A 26583-nucleotide genomic window follows, 5' to 3' on the forward strand; every position below is an offset into this window, starting at 1 on the left:
TCATAAATATTACCTTATATCAGGAATAAATAGAAATAATATATATATATATGTATTAAAAAATATAAGAAGAAAGTTTAGATCGATGTTCTGGCCTGATTAGGCACAGGAGTTCATAATTAATTTAGTTTCTTGTTCCAGTCAGTTGTAGTGAGAATATAGGCACCTAGTTTGCAGACTTCATGGCCACCTCAGGTCACCAGTGTGGTTTTAGCTTTCATATCATAGCCAAGAAAATGTCTATAACCGTATGCCACAGGCTTGCAGAATGACACTTGACACTTCATTCTTATGTGGTACTGTTTTAGAGAGTATGTATTTTCCTGGCTTGATCACTTGACTTTGTCTCAGTGATTAGACTTAATAAAAGGTTGTATCAGGTAACCAAATCCAAGCATGTGCCTCCTCTGGCACTTTTTTGTTTAAAGTACTTGTCCATTCCATTATTGAGCAATCAAAAATCCTCCTTAGCCAAATGCATAGTCAATATCTTGTCCTTTTGCTGTCTCAGTGGGGTAAGATTTCTCACAGAGGAGGCACCACAGTTCTACCATCTCACAAGACTTGGTCAGAAAGTCACAGTTAAAAAGAAGAAAGGACGACCTTTTAATTTTTGCAGCAGATATTTAGCTATAAACAAAGGATGAAGCCTATTTAGACAACATATGTGTAGATATATTTTAAATGTTACTTCATCTTCCTACTTATCAGGCTGTTTTCTCTCTCTCTCTCACTCCTTGTGGAATTTATAATCCTAAATATTAGAACTTTCTGGAGCACAGACAAGATGATATCACCCTTATGCCTGACATAATCTAACAGAAAAGTTAGGCTGCCCCTAGGAAATACCAGCTTAGTGTTTTTAATGAGGGAGAGACAGTAAATCGTGACAGAGCACCAGTTTTCAAAAAATTACATGCAAACAGTTACCAAAACCAGCACTTTTCAACAGGTTCAGAAATATCCTGTAAAGCGTGACGCACTCGGGTGCTTGCTGGAATAACATCTCTTGTTTCACGATGTGCTGGAAAGCACAGCCACCTGGTTTTGAAGCTCTTTATGGAAGAAAGGATCAATGCTTTTGATGAAAATTTCGCCTCCTGGGACTGCAAACTGTGGTGCGTGATTAAAAATAATTCACCTAAGAGTTTCACACAAAAAGGAAAAGCTTGCAAGGGGCTGTAATTGCCTTTGGCACAGACCTCGGCTGCTTTTTTCTAAACACAGACCTTTGATGAAAACTTTTCTACTTCATCATACACATGCCCTGTTTCATAGTGAAGGAACTTCTGTTGTTCCCTTGGCCTAATGCAGACCCAGCACACTTGCCCTGTGTGCTGCACTCACGAGGTCTAGCGACTCACCACACAGCAGTGACTAAAATCTAGTAAAATTTCTGTAGAGCACTTGACAAGACAAGAGCACTTGTCTCAACAAAATATATTTCTGCTGAAATTTAAAATCGGAATCTGAATTTAAAATCAGAAAAAAAAAATTCTTAGTTAATTTTCTAGGGAATTTTCCTAAGTAGACTGCAGAACCACAGGACTCTGCATATCTCAAGGTGAAAATGAGTGCTGTAGATTAATAACTTTGAGGGAAAGTCTGTCTTATTTTGCCCAAAAATTACTTTGTGAATGAGGTCTTTTCAGATTATTTTCAAGACCAAGGAAGGAATCAAAATACCAAGGGCAACACGGAGCATTTGAGGAGCATGGCAAAGATTTAAAAAAAAAGAAAAAAATAAAAAATTCTGATTACCTTTAGGATCCTATGTTTGCCACCACAACGAAGAGTAACCAGTGTCCTAAATAACAGAAATTCACCACTGGGAATAGGAAAGTCTGTGTCTAAACTGGTGAGTGAATGCATCTATTACATCTGCACAGACCACTGGCCTCTACACAACTGCTCAGTCCCAGTGTGTAAATCTTTACAACTGGGGAAAAAAAATCTGACTTCGGTGGTTTTCCTCCTCTATTAAACTGGAGTCATCTTCTTTCATCACTGAATAGATTATTTCTTGTCTTAAGGGCTTTTCTGGTTAAGATGATGTTGTCCTATGAAAAATCAGTTTTGCATCCTCGAGTTCATACACTCCTGGACCTGCCTGTAATGTCTTTGCTTCCTACTTTAAGAGACCACAGCTGAGTGCCCTATGGCATGACATGGGTAATATTCTTGTCATTCAACATGCTGTCAATCAAATCCTTGTTTCATTACTTTTGCTTTATCCTTTTGGCAGGAGACATTCATCTTCCTTACAATCAAATTTTATGGTGCCAAAGGTCATGCTTTCTTTTTTTGATCTTCATCGTCCTCCTTATGCAAAAGCCCCTCTCAAGTAACTGGCACATATCTCTCAAACTTAGAATGGTTCTTTTTGGTAAACGCAAGCTGAATGTTCTTGTCAGCTTCACTGCTCACTGATGCTTAAACTGAAAGAATCGCATAGGGTGATTGCTCTCCTCTATTGCTTTTCAATTTTATTCTGTTTCACATTTCACACTTGCAGATTGTGTCCTTACTTTTCTTCCCTGGAAGGGAAAATCCCCTAATTTCTCTCAATATTGAAAACTCTTTCTTCAGCATTTGAATAGACCAATACACAGGTTGATTCTTAAGTTCTTGGAAGCACCATGTTATTTAGTGCAATCAGATGCATCCCGAAGACAGTATGAAATGTGTTACTCATTTCTAAATTGGAGAGACCAGTAATAACTAAAGATCAGTGAGTTTTTCAGAAATAGACAAATGCCCATCTCATCTCCTCTGGTAAGTTTAGACATTTTATTTCGTCTTCCTCAAAAAAGTAGTATTTAACTTTTATCCTTATGTCATACAAAATGATGAACAAGTTTCTGGTACCTGAGTCCTGAAGCATGACTGGAATATTATCCCTTAATTATCCCTGTTATATATCACCAGTTCCTGGATCTATGTAGACTACATGGAAACTTTGCAAAAGATGGGCTTCCTGGAGGTGAGCATCTTCACAGCGGGGTGATTTTGCTGACCCAAAACAACCACAGCTGCTGCTGTTGCTGCACCACCACAAGCTATGACAACATAGCTACTCAGCACACCACAGTGCTATTGCCTGCCCAAACAATCCAGCAGAAAATGCACATGTTGAGGATATCTGCTGGTTTTCTGCCCTCTTAGTCCTCATCATGATCTGGTAGCAAGGCCTGTTGTGAAGGATATCTGATCACTAGAAAACTAGTGGAAACAACCATCCAGTACTGGTTTTGTAATAGTTCCAAGTCAGGACCAGCTTGGATTGAGACCAGAGATGCAAATATAAAAAACCCCAGAACCCCATCCTAGAACCCAGCCTAAAGTCTGTTTCCTATATCACTGCTTTGAACCCCATCCTAGAAGCCACCAGTCCTTCAGCATGTATGAGCAGTAGCAATCTGTGGATCTCATAAGCTATTTCCATTCTTCCACTGAAGGATACTCCCTTTCACATGTCACCTACCCTGCCCTTCATTCTGTCTAGATGCTTTGTTGATTGCCTGAAGAAGGCTCAGTGTACGCCATAACCTACCGGGTGTATTTGGGAGTAAGGCTGCTGCACACACTGGAAAATCTGTTTGTGTATTTGCTATCTATCACATTTCTCAAAGTGGACCTGCAGTAGGCTTTTGGAGTCTCCTGGCTCTGGATCATAGACAGACTCTTTATGATACCACAAAGGTTTTCCATTTACTGCACAAAATGGAAACTCATTAACTAAGGGACAGGCTCATCACAGTCAATAATGAATAACTGGCAAAGAAAAATGGTGTCCATATCATACAAATGATGCAAATACAAAGATAGTAGGATCATCAAAGATGTTACAGATGGGAAACCTGCTTTTCCTCATCTACTATGGGATGGAATTCTTCTTTGCAGTATATATTGTTCACTGTCATATCAATTTCAACCCATATAGCTTCAAGTCCCCTTTTGGGGGAAAGGGCATATAGAAAAATATGCTGAGTCTTCAGCCTAAAAATTCCTTTACTGTGGTCCAGTCAAATGGACTGGAAAGGACTATGATTATTGTGCTCGTGACCTTAGGCTATTTACTTCTTTCTTTCTTTTGAAGGTTTGCCTGCCCCAAAAAAGTAGAAAGATCCTTACTTAACTAAGCTCTTCTGATGAACATCACTGAATATGAACTGTTTATCACAATTAATTGAGAAAGACCCCAGCCAGGTGGCATACCACAGAATTCTCTCTCCTTAGCAGAAATTAAAAGGTACCACAAAATGATGTCATCTCCACAGCAGAGGTAAAAATAAAATGAAGTCCGGAGTTTTAAAGTTTCCAAAAGACCATTATGATTAAAATATATGCATTCAGTACAGGGCAATTTCCAGCTGATCACAAAGACAATCAAAGTGCTCTTAACTGTTAATCTTCTTTCCCTCCCTCTTTTCTTGTTGGTTTAATCCCCAAGGTTTATAGCATTTTGGAACCACGAGCACTTGCACATTCTGAAATAAAACTTCTATTGCACAGTGTGAATTATTCAAGACTAAAAATCTAGGGCCCATTTTCTATTGACTGTGAGCAGATCAGCATAAGCAGTTATGATTGGCTCTTTTTTTTATTTTCTCATTCTAATTGCAACCCCTCTTCACAGGCAACAGCTTAGCAAAAAGCATACAGCACTTTGACATAGCCATACCCGGGAAGATGGTTTAATAAAACAAGACTAAACATGTCAGAATTTAAACTACTGGGACAACTGATGTTTCCATTGACCAAACCAAAATAATAATAATTTCATCAACATAATTACTTTGTTTACCTCAAAATTCTATAATTTTTTTTTATTTCTTGTCTTTCTTCTTCTTCTTGTCATTTTGAATTCAAGCAGATTTTAAAACAATATTGCTTCAAAATAGAATATAAAATATTTAATTTTGAAAATGTCAAAATGATTTTTATTTAAAAACCAAATATATTTAAATGTATTTTTACTCAGACATTTAGCCATACTTCACCATGAATTCACAGTAACCTCAGACAACTGAAAATTCATTTTTCTGCAAGGAACAGCTCTAGTCACAAGTACAAATGTCCTGCTGTGATTTTGCCAGCACTTCTATTTTCAGCCTTGGCTACAATAAGGTTGTGCGTGAAAGTAAAGAAAAGAAACTGAAGCAGGTTTTTGGTCCTCTAAAAAGCTTCATTTTGAACATGTTATGCGGCATAATCCAAATTCAGTCTGTTGCTGTGACAGGCTACAGCTGTCATTTCTATTTCAGCTGTGTCTTCTTATATCTTGTTCATTCTTGCAGTATCTTTCATATACCATTTTTCTTCTATGCCTGAACATCCAACTCCTTTTCAAAGAAATAAATACTGGTACTTCTCCTTCCCTCATGAGTGTCTTAGTGTGAAATACCAAATAACAAGCTGAAACATCATCACCAAGATTAAGTTATCATTAGGTCTGGATTAGATGAGGCAAGTTCCTTTATCAAGATACAGGGTGAAAACAGCAGCATCATTTTAGCAGGGTGAATCCCAGATTTCATGGCTGCAGTTCATCTCTGGTTCCCATAGAATTTCCAAAGTCTTTGTGATCTCTCTCTGTGTATGTTTGCACACTCCTCTAAGCAAGTGTCACTGCATAAAAATGCTTTCACTTCTCACAGAGTCATGTCAAAAAGAACCATTGATGTCTTATCATCATGTCAGACTCTCAGTGTTTATGGAGAATCCTCTACTGTGCAACAGCCCTCATGGTTCTTACGTGCCAAGCAAATAAGTTAATTCGTGTTGGTTGCTATGTCCTAAAGGCAGAAAGAAATGGAGACATTTTAGCAGTGCATCCCATCAGGTTGGCAGAGTAGTGGGCAGATTCCAAAATTAACCTTTAAAGAAGAGGTGGGAGACATCATAGCTCTTCTCCAGTACATTTAATTCCAGCACTGTCCAGAAAGATTTGCTGCTTCTCCTATTGTGTTCTTGTCATTGATATTCCCAGAATATCCTACATGGTTTACTCCCAGCTGACACTTTACAGGTTGTTTTCCATCTCTGACCCTAGGGATACACATGCTTCTGCTTTTTATCTTTGAAGTTCAATCAGATTTCTTTGTTGTATTCAGATATCAGTGTGGATAAAAATCCATTCCTTGAAAAATGCATTATGTGATTGGTAGAAGAAAAACACCTTTTATTTTGTTAAAGCTCCTACTAACAACAATACTACTGTTGGATTTTATCCACATTTCACATACACACTGAGAAAGAAGACAAAATGTCATTTCTTGCAAGAATATGCTTCTAGAAGCCTTTCTCCCAAGAGTTTTCCAAAAAAACTTTCCCCCCCTGGCAACTGTGAGATTAAAGAATCTATTGCAGAAAAATACTGTACTGAATTGTAAGAAACTGTTAGACATAATTATCGAAACTCTGCCCTAACACTAGTATTCAAATAACAAGTCATAAGTTATTCTTTCTAACACGTGCTATGTGTTTCTCAGTTACCCACTGAAATAGTATTTACAATGCCACCAGTATAAACATTTACCATCAACAGGCCATTTTATAGACTTATTTGTGAATTGTTGAGTGTATATTAAGGTCTACCAATAAGCATTGAGTTTCACAGGCAATGAACCCATGATCAGAAAAAATGAGCATGTGCATCTGCCCTGAACATATAGCATTTAAAAAAACTAACACAGGTAGAGAAAAAATAATTTATCTTTACAATTTGAGTGAATTCCAAACAGAAGTTTTCCATTAGCTTAAACGGAGCTGGAAAATATCAACGCATGGGCTTTGCACTTATCATGGCAATGACATTACACTTGCTTTGAACAAAATAAGGAAAATAATTGAATCCTGATGTCTCAGTAAGGCAAGATGAGTTGTGGATTAAATTCAGACTTGAATTAAGTTTAGTACACAAGCATTACATTATTGCTATGTCTTGATACACTGAAAATGTGGTAATATGTCTCAGAGAAGTTGTGATGGAGTCCTCATTCTGCCAGACAGATCAGGTGGATACAGCTGGACTCTGTCCTTACAATATGCCCTCCAAAGAAGACCAAAAAGATATCTGGACAGATCATCCTACTGCCACAGTGGGAAGGAGAGGTGTGGAGACAGACTGCTGCCAGCAGAAGCAGTTATATCTTAATACATCACAAGGCCTATTTTGTTTAAGTTCTGTTTCTTGGTCACAGTGAGAGAGGACAGGCAAAATATTGGAAATACCTTGTATTGCTATGCCTGCTGGGAGAAGGATTTTACTTATTCTGTGGGCTACTGCTGGGGCAGATGTTCATAAAGTTAATGAGAAGATAGAAGATTTTGTGTTATTTCAGACAAAAAAAAAGAAGGAAAACATTTCCCACCTGGAATTTTAGAAACTAAATTGATGGCATTTTGCTGTAAGAAATGCCAAAGAAAAGCCCACCATTTGGACTGCAGTATAGTTTTGAGGTCTCTAAGGAAAAGAGCCATGATAATTAAAGCATTAAGCTGAGTGTTTAGAGTCTTAGGCTGAGCTTCTGGTGCTGCCCCATATTTCTTCTTTCTGTCACATTAGTCAAGCAATCTCTTACTGCTTTGGTTCTTATTCTATAGAGAAGGAATTACTACAGACCTTTGCCTCACAAGCCACTGTTAGGGTGACTTCAGGAGAGAGCTTAAGTGTTCAGATCTGGTTGTGATTTAGCCCCCAGTGCAGAACTGGAAAACTGAGGGAGTACCATCAGTAATGCATCTACTTTAATGTTTTCTTATGACAGTTTCTACAAAAAAGTCTTTTAACCTCTATTCTCTATCCAGTTATCCATCTTGAAAACTCAGTATTCCTCTGTCCTTTCCTGACTTCTGATCTAACATTGCTCAGTATGAGTTTTACCTTATCATCAGACTGCAGAAGCAGAGACAATGCAGTCCATTCTGCACTAGAGAAATAGATCAGACATTTAGACATTGGCTTTAATCAGCGCGGCAGAATAACATTACAGAAGAATTTCAGTTCTGGGAAGTTACATCATTGGCCAAGTAGTGCAACAAGCTGTGTGCCTACTGTCTGTAGGTCTGGAGTTGGGATCTAAACCAGGGCATAAACCAAGCACTGAGGAGCATTTTCAGACAGAGAAAGGTTTGAATGAGACTTTGTGGCCTGTACAGCATTACACGGATGTAGCATGGGAAACCTCACTGGCATGAGCAGGATTTTGCAGGTTTAGAGCCAATCTTCTTAAAGAAGCATGACAAGCCAGTTTCAATTTTCCCATCAAATTGCCCCAAAACTTCTTTGAATCATTATGTTAATGATGTCAGATCAAGATTTTTTTTCACTGTTTTATGTCCATGGAAAGTTTTATGTGTCTATCATATTTCCTTTAGGTTTATTTAATTTGTAAGAATTTACCTTAAGGATTTCAATGTTAAGTCTCAGGCCCATAGTTAGTGTATGTGCCTGTCACGAAATATTACACGGAGGCACCCCAAGGTTAATTTAAGGGACAACAGAGTCCACAGCAACTTTTATTAAACCAGTAAGAAACAGGGTTTTAGCACTCCACAAGTGACTTAAATACAGGTTCGGATATCAGTTGAGGAAATAATTTGAAGGGGCAGCAACTAATACAACAGCGGTCCACAGTGTGCATGCACGTGGCTGCACCAAAACAATGCCGGAGCCAGCCTTGGGTCCCGGAGAAGCACACACTTGCCAAACACGGTGCAAAAGAGATGCACGTACTCGTAGTGAGTACGAGAAGTGTGCACTCGCGATTCCGCGAGGGTAAATTTATAATACACTCGCAGTTGTGCGAGGAAATAATTTACTTACCCGTGCCAGGGTGCACGGAATCCTACACGTGCTTATGTGAAAGCACGGGAGGAAAATACACTCGCGGTTGTGCGAGGGGCTCTCAGCGGCCACTCGCGACTGTGCGAGGATTAATTTAAAGTACCCGTGCAAATGTGCACGGAAAATATATGTGCAAATGTGCACGGAAAGTATAAATATGCTCGCAATCCACGAGAAGTTTTACTTACACACGTGGCGGCAGGGCAAGTGGAGTCTCCATCCCGGGGAGTGGGGGGGGCCCGTGGCTCCCGGCGGCAGGGGCCAAGCTCGTGCTCCGAGGGACCCGCACAATGGGCCGAGTCGCCGACGAGAGTCCCGTTTTTTATACTGGCTGATCAGATTATGATGTGTAGGCACTCTAGAAGCTTCTCTGCACCCCCACACTGTTTGTGGGATGCCCCTGAAGCCTCCAAAACATCCCCCACCCTGCCTGTGGGTGCCCAGCAACTGGGCTAATGGGCCTGGCCAGGGTGCTCTGGGGCCAAACAAAAGAAGCTGTTAGCCTCAAGTATCAGATAAAGAGGGAGACGTGCCTGCTCCTTCCAAACTGAAGGGGGGTTGCATTCCACGACAGTGCCGAACCACATATACCACACACCACTACAGACATATCCTAATGTCACAGCCTATCTTGCCTTACATTTACACAAATTGCTGCAGACTGAACCCTTGCACTGGCTGCCCACCAGCACTATGCTTCCACCAAAGAAGTAGATCATGCTCAGCACTGTAGTCCAGGCCAGGCTGGTGCTCAATATTTTTTTCTGAAATACAAGCTAATTACTTTTTGAGCTACCATTTGCCAATATCTTGGTTTGTATAAAACATGTGGTGATAGTGGGTGGTATAGATGAGAAAAATAGCTAGAGCTATTACCTGGACCTAGTTACTTTATGATTTCACAGCTGAACTCATACAGCCACTCTTTACTTTTCCTCAGCTTTATATTTTCATGCCACCATTAGTAGGTTTCCTGCCATAGGTGGCATTTCTTTATACCCCTAACAATCTTTACAACATAACATCCACGAGACGAGGAAGTTACTGAAGTAAATAAGGACAGTTGTGTGTTTTTTGTTTATGACAGCTTCACAAATGAATGCTTCTGCTGGACAGCTCAGAATAAGCTTCTAACCAGGGCACTCCATATTTCGTAACAGTGGGAGAAACCATGTTTCACAGTGTTGTTAAATTGAAGATAAAGGTATTTCAGAAGGAGATATGAGGATCATTTTAGAAACTCTAAAAAATGCAGGTGGTAGCTTCTAAGGAGGGCTAGCAAATTGTCGTGTGACTCTAGGCATTCACTGTTGGCTGCTGTTGAGGACAGATCCTTAGTCAAGAAGGTCTCTAAGTCTGGAAAAGTCTGTCCATTTTCACCTGTGCTCTATCTTTTCTGCAGTAGATGACATTCAATTTATCCATTTGGAAATAGTGTCCATAACCAAACACTGTCCTGTCACTGCATTGAAAAGAGTTGGCAAGACATGGTACTTTATGTATGCATTTATTTAAAGCACATTATATATCAAAAGATCCCTGAATTTATGGCAGTTTTGTAATCAAGCCAATGAAATTAGCTTGATCAAAAGTGCAACAAGGGCAGTTTCTATGCAATGAACTTTTCAGCAATCCTGGCTCCTACTGTGTATGTTAAGCACGAAGAAGTCTGTCATTATGCTTTAGTCCAGTTACACCACAAGCAATTCATATATTTATTTTAATCACATATTTTACTGCTTGCACACATATTTGCACATAGCTAAAATCACACTTATAGGTAGCACAGTGTCTTTCAATTTTTTCCAATAATAATAAAAGCTGCATATCCCCACAGAAAAGGGGTCTGTTTGTTCTCATTTTCCAATGTTATTTTCAAGCCTTTTGCAATACTAATTCTCCCAGGAATGTATACCACAAAGATCTAGCATCAGCTTTGATGTACTGTATCACAAACTCAGTCTGTATTTCATGCAGGAAGCCTCAGAGACTGACAGAACAACACTGTGTCATTCTTAAATTTCCATGGATACAATATCCTGAGGTGTGCAGTAGGCCCATCTGATAATTAGGGCTGGTTGCTTAACCTTTGCATCGAGGAATCATGCTGGTACAAAATGGAAAGGCAATAATTACTAGAATTAGAAAAAATAATGTGAATTTATTAATGAATCATCTTTTCCCTTAAGCTGTACTGTAGCAAGAAATAATCACAATAATAATGAACAGTGTTATTATTGGACCACATTATGAACACCAGTGATTTTGTACCATGCTTTTACTGTCAGGAGAATGGTTCATTAACCACAAAGAACACTTCACATTAGGGATTCAGTTTATCTGGCTAATTTAGACATTGTTTAAGTAATTTTTAATTAAAATTGGGATTCTGCATTTTGGAATGGTGTACTGGTTCAAAGGGATTATAAGCACAATTGCTACAATCAAGTTGTTAGTAAATGTTCTTGTTCCAGATAAAGGTTGGATGGATACTGGTCAATCTGTTAAGCTGCCCTGCAGTTTCAGTTCCAATTAGTAGGGGGTTAGATGAGAAGAGGAGGAGGACAAAACCTTTTCATAACATAGTTTTTTATTTGACAAGGGGTAAATAAATGAAATTCCCTGGGAAGTGGATTATAGACAAGGAAGGAAGAATTTTTCTTGCAACCTTAATATCAAAATCTGATCTTTTTTTGATCAAGCTAGCTGTGTGTCACATTATTTGCTGTAGTAAATATCCTTTAGCAGATGAAATTGAAGATGTGAAAAAAAATTTCACTTATTGTTCACAATATTTAATCCCATTACATGATAATATAAAATTAATGAAAATTGCCTTTAGTCTGGAGAGGACCTCTAGCCTCACAAGCACCAAGCAAGAAAGGTGCCAGTGCTTTATCTTAAGGAGTATTCAGATTAAATCCCTAGTCATTGTAAATACCATATAATTTCATGGGCTTCTATGTCTTAACACCTGTTGAGCATCTGTCTCAACTGTGTGTGAGGTTCATACAATTTTAGATCTCATTTAAAAAGAGAAGCAAGCATAATCCATGACTGTAGATACTTTTTCCTCTAAATAAACAAAACTGTATAGTAAGATCTGCTACCAGTATGAAATACTAATTCAGATTCCTTAAGATCTGATGTAAATGAGTTTGCTGTGAGTGTTTACACTGCGTTCACTTGCCTGGCAACCAAACCGGGCTCAAGCACCAGCATCACTTTCACCATGGATGCAGTCAGGGAACCTCAACTGAGCTGCAGTTGTTGTTTTGTGGTGGAAGCACTGGAAGGATACAGGCCGTGTCTGCATGAACTTGGGAATCTGGTGCAAGCAATGCCTCTCAAAATATGTCCTTAGGAACTGCAAAAAGTCGGATCAAAAAAACTTTGTAAGTAGAAAGACTCAGACCTTCAGGCTATAACAAACTGTATGTGGGTGGAGGGTGCAATAATGGCTACTGTAATGTTAAAAATTAGACATCAGAACTTCAATGTACCTAAATCTGTCATCCTTCTAAACAGCACTGAAATACATGCTTCAGGAACTGGGTGCTTAAAATTAAGCATATGCTTCAATTTTCAGTTCAGAAGAGGAATAAGTTTTTAAACACAGGTTTTAGACATGGGGATTCATGTTGTGGCAAACTTGCCTTTCTAATTAGCCAGACAAAACTGCTGAGTTCATCAGCTGCAAAGCTGATTTACACCAAAGGTATCTAATTCATTTTCTTCCTTTTGAGATTAATCGTGTTAAATCTCCTCCAAATGTGTTAAACAATGAAATGAAATGAAACATATTCTTTATGTCTAAATGGATGGTTTCTCACATCACAATGGAATATTCTTGAAGAATTACAATAGACAGAAATGGTTCAAATACTCTTATTAAGAAGTAATAACAAACAGGTAAAGAAAGACCACAGGGACTCCTCTAGGCCAGTTTCTCTTTGACTTCCTCATTTTAATTCACCTATTTTCTTCACACTATTCCCTTTGCTTTCTTCACTAAAGAAGTAATTAAGATGTCTTTTGAAGATTCTAATGACTCCTGAAGTCTTATTTTTGTTGTAATTTATTTCTTGTTTGTGTTCCTTCACAGGAAACATCTGTTCCTTCTAAATGGGAGAGAAGACTTTTTAGGCATCTCTGATGGCAGAAGAAGGGGTAGGGATGGGGATGGGATTGTATGGGAGATGTAAAGGAGAGGAAATACTGGTGGTTCTGCTATTTACTGAGTGTATTTAAAACACTTTTCCTTTCAGTCAAGGTGAGAAGGATACCCTGTGACACTCTTCACAGAGGCTCACTGCACTCAACAACTGATGTCTTGGGCAATGTAACAGGGAAGTAAGTGCTCATCCCACCCAAGTGCATTACCATCTACCTTTAGTTTTGATGTCACAAAAACCTTACAGACACACAAGTTAAACAGTATTTCCCTTTCCTTGGAGATGTTTAGTGGAGTAAATACATCCAAATATGTCCTCTCTGAGATGTTCTGTAGAACTGGTCAACTTTCCCATTTATTCTGACATTAGAGTTCTTCAAGCTATTTGTCTTCCTCATCAAGGTTACTCTTAGTGGTAGGGCTTCAAAGAACACATCTCATCAGCTCCTGATTATATAAGCACATCTGTATTTTCTTTCTTATGAGTACTTTTCTCTGAGTTTTTCTGGAGAGTCCTGTTCCTCTTAACATCTCCTTTTACACAGGGTCTATCAAATGCTCACTATTTGCGATACTCTGTTAGTGGTCTTGGAGATCAGACTCAGGTTTTCACTTGTCTCTACAGAGAGCTGCCTCTAATTGCCATTTTACCTGCATGGCAGGCAGCAGACCTTGCCTCTACTATCAAAAGAGGGCTCTTCTGTCTAAAACACAACATATGACAAGGTCCCAAACCTGGGAGACAAAAATTGTCATCTAAACATAAGGTGTCCATGTTTAACAGCAGGGGTAATAACAGAACAATTTGCATAACATAGTAGTAAACAGTTATAGATTGTTATATGATAAAGATTGATATACACAAAGTAAACTAAACTAGAAATTTAAAAATCATGGCCAGGAGCCCAGAACAGAAGACACAGTAGCATGTGGTGGTGAATGACAATTCAGAAGTCAGGAGGATAAATTATTCCACTGGAGCATGAGGAAAAGGTGGTAAAAAAAGAGACCAAGGTGACAAAACAGAATCAGATTTTCTGATTTCTTCATTTTTTTGTGGCAATTTTTAAACTGGTGTCATGGATACCAATCAAATGTGGGCACTTAATTCAATTTATCTTCTTTGAAAGTTCCTAGAATGCAAATCTATCCATATTAAGAGCCAGAAAAGGAGGTGGAGGGGGCTGGAAGAAGAAACACAAAAACTTCAAAAGATTGATATTTCTTTTCACTCATCTTCTTCTGTATGATTAATTGAATTTCTGTTAGTAACTAGGCACTTTTACAGATGCTTATTTAATGTCATGCAGGGGAGAGGCAGTAGGTGTGGGCAAGAGAGGTGAGTCATACCTTGCTCGAGAGGGAACCTGCTGTGATGTTCATAATGCACTGAATTAAGTTCAGAAATACGAAAGTTTCTTTTTCTCTTGTTCCTACACCTTTTCTCTTCTCTGGTGTGACAGACAGCCAAATTCATGACAGCTTCTTAATACTCAGTCGTACCATTGATAATTAGGCCTGAATACAAGTCTAATCCTAAAAGATGATGAATTGTTCCTCATTTTTACAGAAATACAGACAAAATTATTGTTTGAAGTATAGTTGCTTGGTGCAGAGACAAGAACTCCTCTGCAGTAACTGGGAACCTGGCCACTTCTCCCAGCAGTGGTCCAAATTGGCTGCGGCATATGCTGTAACAGTCTTCAGATTTAAAGATGCAAAGGCAGTCATCTGGCTGTTTCTCCAGTGAAACATCCTTTTCTGATGTTTCAAATGAAAACCAGACTGTTTGGGCTTTAAACCAGGGGTGCATGTAACACCACAATGCTCTGTCGTCGTAAGACTGGAAGTTGTCTGAAGATATTGCCATCTGGTGTGTAGAAAATAGGAGATTTTGATGTTCAAGGAAAAAAAAAGCCCTGGCAAACTTATGGAAGAGTGTGATTAGTTTCCCTAGTTTCATTACAATGATTTGTAAGGAGATTGAAACGTCATTTGTAAGGTTCAAACTGAAACAACATAAGCAAGAGGGGAGAGAAGGTTGGTGGCAGGAATGAATGACCTCTCTCTGTTAAGAACCTACTGGGAGGCTCTTATGAATATAAACCATCATTCAAATTAAAAATAAAAGCTTAATTCTGGGAAGTTTTATGGGGGCACCATCAGGCCTTAGGTTTCACTTTCTCCCATATTTATTTATTTTCTCTGTGAGCCAATTGTCCATACAGAACATGACAGTTAATTATGCCTCTCTGTTTCCCTCTGACAAACAAAGCAGAAGTAATGCCAGCAGGGATTAAACTGTTTGCTTTTGGTTTACAAGGAATTAAAGCATGTATGCAGTAAATTTCCCCATAAAGGTCTTTCCTAAAGCCATAGACTGGGGAAATAATATTAACAGCTAACACTGTGGATGCAGAGCTCAGTTCATCGACCTTTAAATAAATGTCCAGTATGTTTTCCCCTTCAGATGGGCTTTACTCAGGTTGTGCATGCATGGGCTTCAGCAGGCTGATGTGAGCATGTGCTGCCCATGCTCCCTGTCAGCCAAACACATCCACATCCACAGCCAGCCTGACAGCCCCAGGTGGGTTCATTAGCCAGGTCAAGTGCTGCACTAACCACAGCTTTCCAGGTCAGAACATATTTACAACTGCCCAGCTCCGAGTGCAAGCAAGACAGCATGCACATTGCAGGGGGGACCACAAATTCAGTTCTCAATTCAGTGTGAGTGTGTGCTCCTCATAATTCTACTTCTTGCTTGTCTTGGTTGAATTCCCTCCTGTCCAAATGCTCTCTTCTAGTTGTTTGTAACAAGACCTTTTACATTCAGAAGGACCAGGTCTCTGTGAGAAGGCTGAGGAGCCACTAATGGGCAGACTATTAACCTGTCTGCAGCTGGTTCAAATCTGTAAGATGCTGTTGACCAGAGGAAGTGCTATATGTCTGCCTGATGGTATCGAACAGTATCTTAACTAAGCTCTTATTAAATCAGGCCAGTAGGAAGTTAGTTTCCTAAATGGCTGTTTCAAACCAAGCCTGCTCCAGTCCATTTGTTCAAGGTTCAGGCTGTCTGAGACATGGCAGATCACTGTTCATTCAGATCTCTTGACGGTTTCAGGACAAGGACACCAGGACTAACCAGGCCTGGGTTCTAGGAGTCCCTCTGTCCAAATAGAGAAGGTTCAGTTCCAACACAATGCTACTCTGAATGTGCAACAGTGGCCTTTTCCACAAGCAAAGCAAAAGCCCATCTGCCCTATGTTGGGGTTCTTGGCAGGAACATCCGCAGAGAAAGGGAGAGCTTGGACAAAGCTGTAAACCTGACAGGTTAAAAATCCTCAAGAAAAGTGCTTCAAGTGACAGGGACCTGGAAAAGAGATGAAAGGGGATTAAGAAAGTGGAGTATGTGGTGGGCTATCTAAATAAAGTGCTTGAGCTGTAAATGGGACAATTCTGTCCAAAAACCTACACTCCACCTCTATAGGATTAACCACAGAAGAGCCACATAAAGGTAGCAGCATAGGGGAATATTGCTAATACTTTAGATTTTCTGTGGAAAGACAAGAATCAGTGCCAAAAACATATTGCATGTATTTTATTGAAGAAAAATCCAGAAAAGATACATGAATACAGATTATATAGCTCAAGAAATCTATAACGCATAAATATCTGGAGCCTGGGAAAACACACCAGGCAAAATACCATTGTATGCTTGCCCTTTTCTGGTACATTTGCTATGTAATTATGCATGCTGGAGAATTCCTTACATGCATATTTTGAAAATAAAGGGTAGCCTTTAGCTTCAGACTGTTGTCAGGAATTGTTATTGAAAACTTAAAATAATTAAGAAAAAAAAAAATTGCAGAGCACACTTGTTTAAGGTGCAGGGAGACCTGAAACAGCAGCATCAGATTGAAAGGAAAAGGCACTGCAGGTGTAATATTTACTGGAGTGTTAATTGTGCATTGGCTAAAAATAAGTAACCAGCATAGAGGTTGTTTTGGGGTGAGTGCTTGATTGCAAGTGCAAAGCTCTACAATTAGCACTAAAAAAGCTGAGCTCACTTTTCTGTGCTGCAGTTTGTATTAGGAGTTAGGTGGACTTCTCTGTGCAAACTCTTATCAAACATGCAGAAGAGGACAAGACACAGGCTCTGGTTTCTGGTAGTCTACCTACCATTTAAAGTTTAGGAATAGGAACCACCCCTTAATATTGAAACCTCATATCTTATATTCAACATGAACTGAACTTCTGTTTAATGACAAACCAGATTATTTCAAGCAGAAGGATAAGAGGCTTATAGCACTTTAATTGGTCATTACCCTAATAACAATCAATATGCAAGAGTATTTTTGGTGTCAGAGAGGAGCTTTGGCAGTGTATGCTGTCATGTGAATGATGAGATTCACACCTGAGGATCACCATGTGGTATATTTTATCTCAAATTGTGATTCAGGTTTAGACCTGAACAAACTACATCAAATTAAGTCCTTTTTCTTTATACTTACAAAATATTCATCATCTACAGCAATGTTCCTTAATCTCAATTATTCAATCAATGTTTTTTTGCAAATGCTACAAATCCATGGATTGCTCCAAAGTTCAATTTTGTGACTTTTATCCCGAATGTCTTCTGTTCTAATTCTTTATTTATAGTTCATGGTTAGCTGCCTAAAATGATAAGATAATGTTGGTGTTGCCTGGCCATCTGTAAACTGCACCAAGATTTGACAAGAGGACTTCTAAAATCAATTTCCACTGCATCCACATCTGCAGTTGGATTTGCACAGATGTTCTTAACTCTTTGCCTATTACACAGCAGTGAACAAAATTTTGTTGCCATGAGTATTTTGACAGAGCAAATAAAAAGGCACAGAAACTACAGTTACAACAGCCATATAAGTGGATGCACTAGATAAAACCGTAAGCACCACCAAAGCAAATCCTTTAGTTGTATTTGGAGCTATGTCTCTGTATCCACCGTTTTTGTTAGATTTCTACCATGACTTTTTCCTTGCTGAATTTAGCTTTAAGTTTGGAATCAAGATGGAGAAGAAAACACCTAAAAGGCACAAGCAGCTTTTGTTTCTTGGACTGGTCTATTCATTTGGAAATACAGATATATATACAATATGCAGACATGACGCACATTAACGTACATGAATAGCCTGCTACAAAGTTTGTTTCTAAATCCACCACCCTTTGTTCTTGTTTGGTTTGGGTTTCCCTGTACCAATGTACCAAGTCTTTCTGTTATAGACAGATAAATTATACGTACAGATATATATGTATATATACACATGCAGATTTCTTTGTAAAAGATGATGTCTGGGTAAAAATTTTGGCTGTTATGGTAGTCCTGATATATCTGTACAGTAATAACAATCCATATTGTTATTAAGAGGCTGATCCTTGAGAAAAACACTAATCATTTCTGAAGTTACTCCTTAATAAGTAATGTCACTGCTTGGACTATATTCTGCTTGCCTGATCTGTTTTCTCATCTATTAAAGCACCACAACATTAATGCTGCACATAACTTGTGAAACATCATCCTGTAAGCACAGAAGAGTAAGCACTTTAAACTGTTTGCACTTGAACATGCCTGTACCTTCCCCACAAATTAAGTGAAGCTGATAAAATAGGGTGGAATTGCCATCTATCGGAAACACAGTCCACTGAAAAGGTCAGAAACTTAACAGCAGATTTCTATAATTCACAGGAGGCACAAGACATTAAAAGTTACTGCCTCATTCATGTAACAAAGATTGTGTCAAGAAAATAAAACAGTACAATATTTATCTGTTCTATGGAGAGAGTTCATCAAAAGATGAGGAAACAGCTTTGAAGAAGCCCATTCATCTAATGCTAGGAAGACTTTTTAGTTGTACAATCCACCACAGAAGTGGCAGGCTGATGCATTTTTGAAAGCAGAACAACAAAACATATCTAAAACCCTGAAGGATTAAAAGAAACATAATGTTTCTTTATTAGCAGTTACAGAGCTCTAGGGCCCCACTGTTTAAAGCACTGGAGAAACCCAGAATCTGCAAACCATCTCCACTTTGGGGGGAAGTCTCAGGTTAGAGTGAGACCCAGCAGGTAAGAAATGATCTGTCCATTTAGGCTGGGCACCTCACAAACACGTCTCCTGAACAGAATGTTCATGTTGGCCACAATTGGACCACAGTGGAGTCCACCCTATCTCAGCCCCTATGTGTCTTGGTTTGCTCTGGAACGATGCCAAGGGACATGGCACGCTGGGAACCATACATCTGTTCTCTTCTGGATGACCAGAGAGTCAGTCTCTTCCTTTGAGCCCTACCAAGGAGCTGTGGCTTAGCGTGATGGATGGCACTTTCAGCACAGTTGCTGCTGCTGGTTTTTATTAGAGGTCCTGGTGGGGTGTTAAGCCGACCTCTTCACAAGGTAATGAGACCTCTTAATGAGGGGGCAGTTCGGAGAGGCAAGGTACCTTAGTTTTGTGACATCAACTACACCACCTCAGAAAATAAATTTCTTGCCTTTAAATACACTGACCTGAGCTCATTTGCATTTGGCATGTAAATCCCTTCCTGAAAGCCACCTGGTGCTTTCTCTGACCTTTGCAGCACTTTTCAGGTTCTTTTTATCAGACAAATTACAAGTCTCACTGAAGGGATGACTGAGCGTTTTTTCAGGTTCAGAGCCCAAAACATGTTCTGCTTGCCTGCCCATGGGAACACGCTGCTCATGCTGTCAGTGCAACGCTTCTAGCAATCATACGGGTGACTCTCTTACTGTCTGTGTGTGGCCCAAGGTATAACAGCAACTCTTTTGAAATAAATCTGAGCACTAACAAACTTTCTTGCTATGTAAAAGTGTTTGGGAAACTGAGCATAAGTAACTGTTCCATTACCCATATACCAGTCATATGGAATACTGACTGTTACAGTAGTGAGCAAATTCAATAGTATGGAAAAGCACACATTGCCTATTTATTTGAATCCTTCTTTTAACTTCAAATTTGAGATCTTCCATAGGGTGTCAGAGTTTTACGAGCCTTATTCTGACTTGCTTTTACAATAAAGAAATTGGCTATGACTCTTAAGGCAGACCTGGACTTGCTGTAAGACAGGCAAGAATTGCTTAGAACTGGAAGCGCGATTTAATCCCTTCAACAATGTCCTTATCTGTCTCCTCCAGGACATACACAGAAGATCCAGACACTTTACAGCTTCGGAGTCAACATTTTCCCTAACAGCCTTCCAATTTGTTTATTAAGTTAATTGTAATGGCAGTAAGATTCATATAAACAAACTAGATTTATTAACCTTTTTCTATGGAATCCTCTGTGTATTTTAAAATGCATTCAAATATTCTTTGCATGGTCAATTGTGTTATTTCAGCTTCTTTTTTTCCTGAAATATATGAATTTATAGCAATTTTTCCCAATGCACAATAACATTTTTAATTGGTAATTCATAGTACATAAAGCAAAAGTTATTTGATTTGTGAAAAATACAATCTAGCATGGCTTTTTTAATTGCCTTTTTGTTATTTATATCTTGAAACATTATCCATTAATCATTCATGAGCTATTAATACCAAATTTGTAACTATTAAAACATTGAGCTGAAAATCCAAGAAGACAACATTTTAAAAAGATGCTCATTATGTTGGATAACATAATAAAAAATAAGGCAGTAGTATAGCATATATATAAAATAGGTACACGTTTTATGAATTCACATATTTCTTTATAATATAATATATATGCTACATAAAAATATAAAGTTATTATTTTAACCAATTTATATTTTCTATATACATATTTTAACCAATTTTATCTAAACTGGTTAAAATAATACTTCATATTTATTTTTATATACAACATATGTATGATAATATTATTTTTCATATAGACATGAATTGGCCAAAAGAATATCTATTCTCTCTTTACAGCTGCTGTACATATCAAACACTATATATATGTGTATGTATATGTGTGTGTTCCTAAACTACTAAGGTTAAAGGATTTTGTTTCAGCTTTCATATTATAACACAATCATAAAAATACCTTGACAAACTTGAACTGAAACACATTTTCGACAAAATATGTTGATAATGTAAAGAAACTGGATTTTAAAAATTATTTTTTAGCAAAAAACAGATGTTGGCATTTTTATTTACTGGTTATTTTAACATTTTGGAGGTTTCCCTGTTTCTGAATGACAGGAACTCTGGTTTTGGTGTTCCTCATGGAAGGGGATTTTTTTCACAAATAGTTCCAATACTATGTAATAACAATTTAAGGTTTAGCTAAATATTTTTTAGTTTAACTGCTTTGTCCTAAAGTTTTGTATCTTATTATTTCCACAGTTCAATGATCCACACATACACAAAACTTCCCTTTAGGATTTTAAACCTGCCCACATCTCTTAATCATAAACTTCTTCCCAGAATAAGGATTTCTCTGCATCTGGCATAGTAGTCAATTGTGATGAGAAAGGAAGTTTCTCAAAGAGAATAATGAAAGATTAATATTACGAGTGGGAGTCAAAATTGCAATTGTAGAATGTGTTCTTTGGCAGCCTATAAGATATAAATACTAAGAAATAGCAAAAAAATTGTATCTTCTGATTGATGGAAGTATCTAACCCACTATGGAGGTATACTCACTGGTAGTTTTCTTTCATTTTATAATCTCTATGTGATCTTAGTGTCATTTGTCCATTGTAAAAGAGAGATTTATTTTCCATTTTTATCAACATTTCTAAACAGAATGTCATCACATACAAAACACAAACTACTGGTGGTCCATAAGATGCCACATGTTGACCTATATAACTGAATATTTAAAAGTTAAAATGCTTATATATTTCCATATACTTAAATGATGAAACAAAGAAGATAGGATGAAATGCAAAACTTGGTGATAGTTGCTGCATAAGGTGGGTTTGGGAGTTTATTTTACTCCCCTTTAATTTTGTTTTGCTATGATTGGAGGACTACTTCATAAAAAAAAACACCAAACAAGCAAAAAAACCCAACAACAACAAAACTGATCTAAAAGGTAGCAAATGACAAAAAGAAAAAAAAAAAACTGACAAGTACAAAGATTTCAGCCATGTACATCTTTCAAAGACTCCCCTTTAAAAATTTATAAAAAGACATCAAACAAATGCTACACATATACTTCAAAAAAACTGAAACCCAACATTGTTTGAAATTTCACACTAGAAGGCCATTTCCATCTGAGACTTAAACCTACACTGCTAAAATCAGTGCAAGCCTTGCCTTCAAATTAAAGCAAGGAGATATTCTCTATATTAAGAGTAGAGTATAACCTCAGTTACGATTGCATGTATCTATCACAGTATAAATATTATTTTCTGGTTCTAAGAATGAAAATTAGATATGCTATATCACATGAATAAGAGACAATAAAATTTTAGCTGTAGCTGTTAGTAATACCTTTCACCATGCTCTTCATCCTCCAAGTGAGTGAGTAATTAATCCTTATAAGCAAAGCTAGTTAAAGGAAGAGGTGAAAATAAATTATCTGAAAGTGCATTATCATCTTTCTTCAATAATTTCTTGCTAACATATCCTAATTTAGGAAAAGGGAATGTAGTTGAAATTATGTTCATTCTGAAAGGTGTCTAACTCATAACATGAGATTTTTTTCTTCCAGATGGTCAATACTAATCTCTACTGCCTTAGGAGAGCTTTGGAAAACATCCTTAATTGTTGGTCTGGTTTCCAAGTGTGTGAACAGAAATTAGTATTTGACTAGTCCAGTCACGTTTGAAAGCTGTTATTATTTACACTCGAAAGTGGAGACATAAAGGCTGAAAGTATTGGCGGCTTGCACAAATTTTCAGAGGAATGTGGTGTTTGGTTCTGCATTTCTGGCTGCCATGACTGTCAGCTTAGCTGACATAAAAGGGCATTTGTCATTATAAAATAAATTTTATTTGTTTCACCATATTGATATTTCTAACTCTGATGTTCCGTTCTCTGTGAAATTATAAGAGTTATGTTAAATTGGGAAGCGTCTGGTCCTGAACCTCCACAAGTGTAAATCTGTTGCCTAATTGATCATGACCACATTACATCTTTTCCAATATGATTTTCTTTGTCTACACAAAGTTATAACAGGTGCTTAAAGGATATTAATGTGTTAGCAAACATGATTTAAATCCTTTTTCTTCCTGTAGTCAGGAAAAGAATAGCAGAAGGATCAATAAAGGCAGTTGTCTTTTTAGCACTGTCACTTACCCAATATGGTTTGGTAACGATTCAACTGTCAGATTTTGTAACAGGAATTAAGGATGCATAAATACTGTCAGGTGAAATATTTACAACTTACTGCTTATTCATCCAAAAGAGAGCTTCAATGAAGAATACAAGAAAGGAGATGGCAAATGCTTAAAAATATAATATATTTACTTAGGTCACTGTCAACGTATATTTCAAGAGTATGAACATACCTGCAAATACATTTTTGAATAATTTCCTGTGTATTCTGCCATATTTTGCTTTGTTTTTTCATTTCCAATTCTTAGTCCACCCAACAAATCTAGCTAAATCTAGTGACGTGCACACCATCCACAGAAGGTGACCTCTCAGCCCTCGTGCTCTCACACCATAGATGTGACGTGGCAGAGAGGTCCCCAGCTCTGCTCCATCCCCTGCTTTCACTCCTAGAGGTGGAAAGTGGGCAGGTAGTGACTGCAGTCCCAAAGCATGAGCTGGAAGAGCTCATGCCCATGTTTGGGAAAGGTAACATGCCACAGCAAATACAGAACCCAAGTGTCTTCAGGGTCCCCCCCTTGTCCCCACGTTGTTCCCTTGCAAAGAATAGATATTATTTATGATAATATGATAAATACTTGTTGTCTCCAGACTGGAGACCACTTCATCATAAATATTGTCTATTCTAGGATGTTTGCACTTTGGTATATGTATGTAGTGCCTTCCTTTACTTTGATACCTTTTTATCCCTCTGCTTCTCAAGCTTAGCTATGCAGCAGCAGCAAGGCTGAAGAAGACTACATAGCTGTCATTCTTCAAAACTACAGTCAGTCAGGTAGATGGGAATCCCCTCTGCAGATATTGATTTGTCACATTTTATTAGATCTGGTTTCTGAAGGGAAAGACACATTTAAAAAACATAAACTGGATTTTACTCTCCACCACAATAATGCTCCTAGTACAAAAGGTCAGTTGTGGATTGGTTTCTATTCTATCAAGAAAGAGATATGCTTCAAATCGTCTTCCAGAAAACAACTAACTTGGACAAGAACATGCATCTATAATAGAAAACTGCAAGCTTGACCAGAAGCACATGGACTTGGACATGTCTGTACTGTAAAATGATGATAATTCTCACTTCCAAGAACTGACTTCATAGTCCACTAAAAAAGAACAGACATAAGCTGGGTACTCCACTGTGGCTTGGTGGTTCCTCACATAATTTATAACAGCAAAAGCAAAAATTGGCAAACAGCTGCTCTCCAGCTTGCTCACAAATGTGTACTGAGACAACTAATTTAGAGCCAAACCTTTGTTGCCTTGCTCTTCCCTGAGTTTACCCCTCTCTGAACCCATGAATCCAAGGCTAGAGGTGGGTTAAATATGGTTGTAGGAGAGACTATTCAGTCCCAATTCATGCCTATTGTAAGGTCTCTGGGAGGGTGACCGCTCTCCTGTCCCATGTTTGTGTGGTTTGGTAGGCTCATAGGTGCCACTGCAGTACAAAATGGAGGAGGAAAGGATTGGAGATCACTGTATTAGCTGTGACATACCTTGTCACTTTTGAGGAGGACTGTGAGGAAAGTGACAACTGCCCAAGCCTCCAGAAAAGGAATAAGTCAATGTATGATACTGATTTCCACTATCTGACAATGCAACCACACTTAGATCTGCTCTAAAGAACAGGAGCTTATAACTATTTGTCATGGAAAATATTTCCATGTAAAAATGGGATGTTACTACAAAAAAAAATGTGTTAAAGAACACTGAAAAACATTTTCATAATTAAAAGAAAAATAGGCCCAGAAATATTTTTGAAACTTTTACAAACTTCTTTTCCTGAGTATGGCCTCTGCGGGCCAGCTGCACAATAACAGCTGGCTGCAAACCACCCTCTGACCACTAATTCAACCAGAAATTAGACCCATAGCGAGGTGTCCCTGCCCTCTGAAAGAGTCAACAAGAGCAAACCCAGTGTCATCTCCCCTTTGTGAGGCTTAGAAGATTGACTGATCAGATCCTCGTAAATTAGTTTTAGCTACAAGGCTTCATTATTGTTTGAAAATGACTTGCAAGACAAGTAGACTTTCTGAAGAAAAAAGTCACAGATATGCAATTATGATGTAAGCTAATCCTCTCCTTATCATAGAAAATAAAGTGCTTTTGTGAAACACTGTATCCATGTTCTGAAGACTATTGTGTTTACTGAATGAAAAAACAAATCTCCTAGAGAAAAAGCTCTATCTTTGACTTAAGATACATAATCAATAACCTTGCAAGGCATTCAGGCTACATATTCACTAAGGAGCTGCTTTAATCAAACACATCCATGTCTCTTTTAGGATAAATCCCTGTTGTCAGCTACACTAAAACAGTATTTTCAGCTCTTGTTTTCATAACGTTAGTCCTACATGACAGTTCTGTGTCATCTGACAACCCTAATCCATCTCAAGGTTAGAATCTATTTTGTATTTCAAATCTCCCAAATCTCTGACCACTTAGTTTAAGTAGGATTAACATAAGCACCAGAAACCACAGAGAAGCAACGAAAGCCAAGATTACGCTTTGATCTGCTCAAGTAGACACTTGCTGAACTCCAGCAATACGACGAGCAGCAGAGCAGAAAGGGAAAGCACAAGCCTTAGAGCAAAGCTTTGTGATGGATGTGCATTGGTAGAAAATTACCAGACACATTGTGTCCTTCATTAAAATGTTTTCATGAGAAAGTTGGGAGAAAAATAACACAAATATTCTTATCAATGAAGCAGAAGCAGATTTTGCTTCGACATAATCGTTAGTCCAACGAACAGACTGAAATCACTTGGGAAAATGTTCCTCATGATACTGGAATTTAAATCAAAGTTATTCCTGGCCCTATACATGCACCACTATGAATTTGAATGAGAAATATTTGTCTACGTATAAGTGGAGAGATGATCTCCAGCAATTAATATTATAACCAAGCTCAGCTGACAAAGTTACATAAGCTCTGTCTGGTGCGTACCAAAACCAGAGGGCATGATCCTGCATTTCTGATGTAAGGTTGCTTTAAAATTAATTAATAAAATGATTTAATGGAATTGCTTAAATTTATTTTATGTTTCCTGGACTTAAAACTTATTTTATGACAGCTTTTGTGGTTCTGTGCTCATGTAGGTATAGTGTAAAAGGAACTTTGGCCACTGATAACCCAAGAAAGTAGATTGTCTTTCTGCCATTTTTCATGAGATAAATGTAAAAACAAACTAATATCTTAAATACTGAAGTGAGTTTTAAAATAGGTTTTTAAATTATCATTTCTCCCCATTCAGTCGTA

At 38.0% G+C, this 26583-nt stretch overlaps 1 protein-coding gene across 9 annotated transcripts in view; it reads left to right on the forward strand.

Moving 5' to 3' along the window:
• The window catches only part of LOC309441945 (uncharacterized protein), a 162295-nt gene that overhangs the window by 46812 nt on the left and 88900 nt on the right, over positions 1–26583 (forward strand). For 2 of the 9 annotated variants that reach the window (XM_082057254.1, XM_082057256.1), the window contains one exon: positions 20214–26260. The exons of 6 other annotated variants lie outside the window; for them this stretch is intronic. In XM_082057254.1, the coding sequence (XP_081913380.1) occupies positions 20214–20296 (83 nt within the window). In that variant the 3' untranslated portion in view covers positions 20297–26260. Of the gene's footprint in view, positions 1–12917; positions 13022–13119; positions 13205–20213; positions 26261–26583 lie in introns of those variants that run through there. One more of the 9 variants, XR_014184511.1, reaches the window with a different exon arrangement.

Source organism: Streptopelia decaocto (assembly GCF_964273445.1).
Source record: "Streptopelia decaocto genome assembly, chromosome: 6".
In the NCBI taxonomy this organism is placed as follows: Eukaryota; Metazoa; Chordata; class Aves; order Columbiformes; family Columbidae; genus Streptopelia; species Streptopelia decaocto.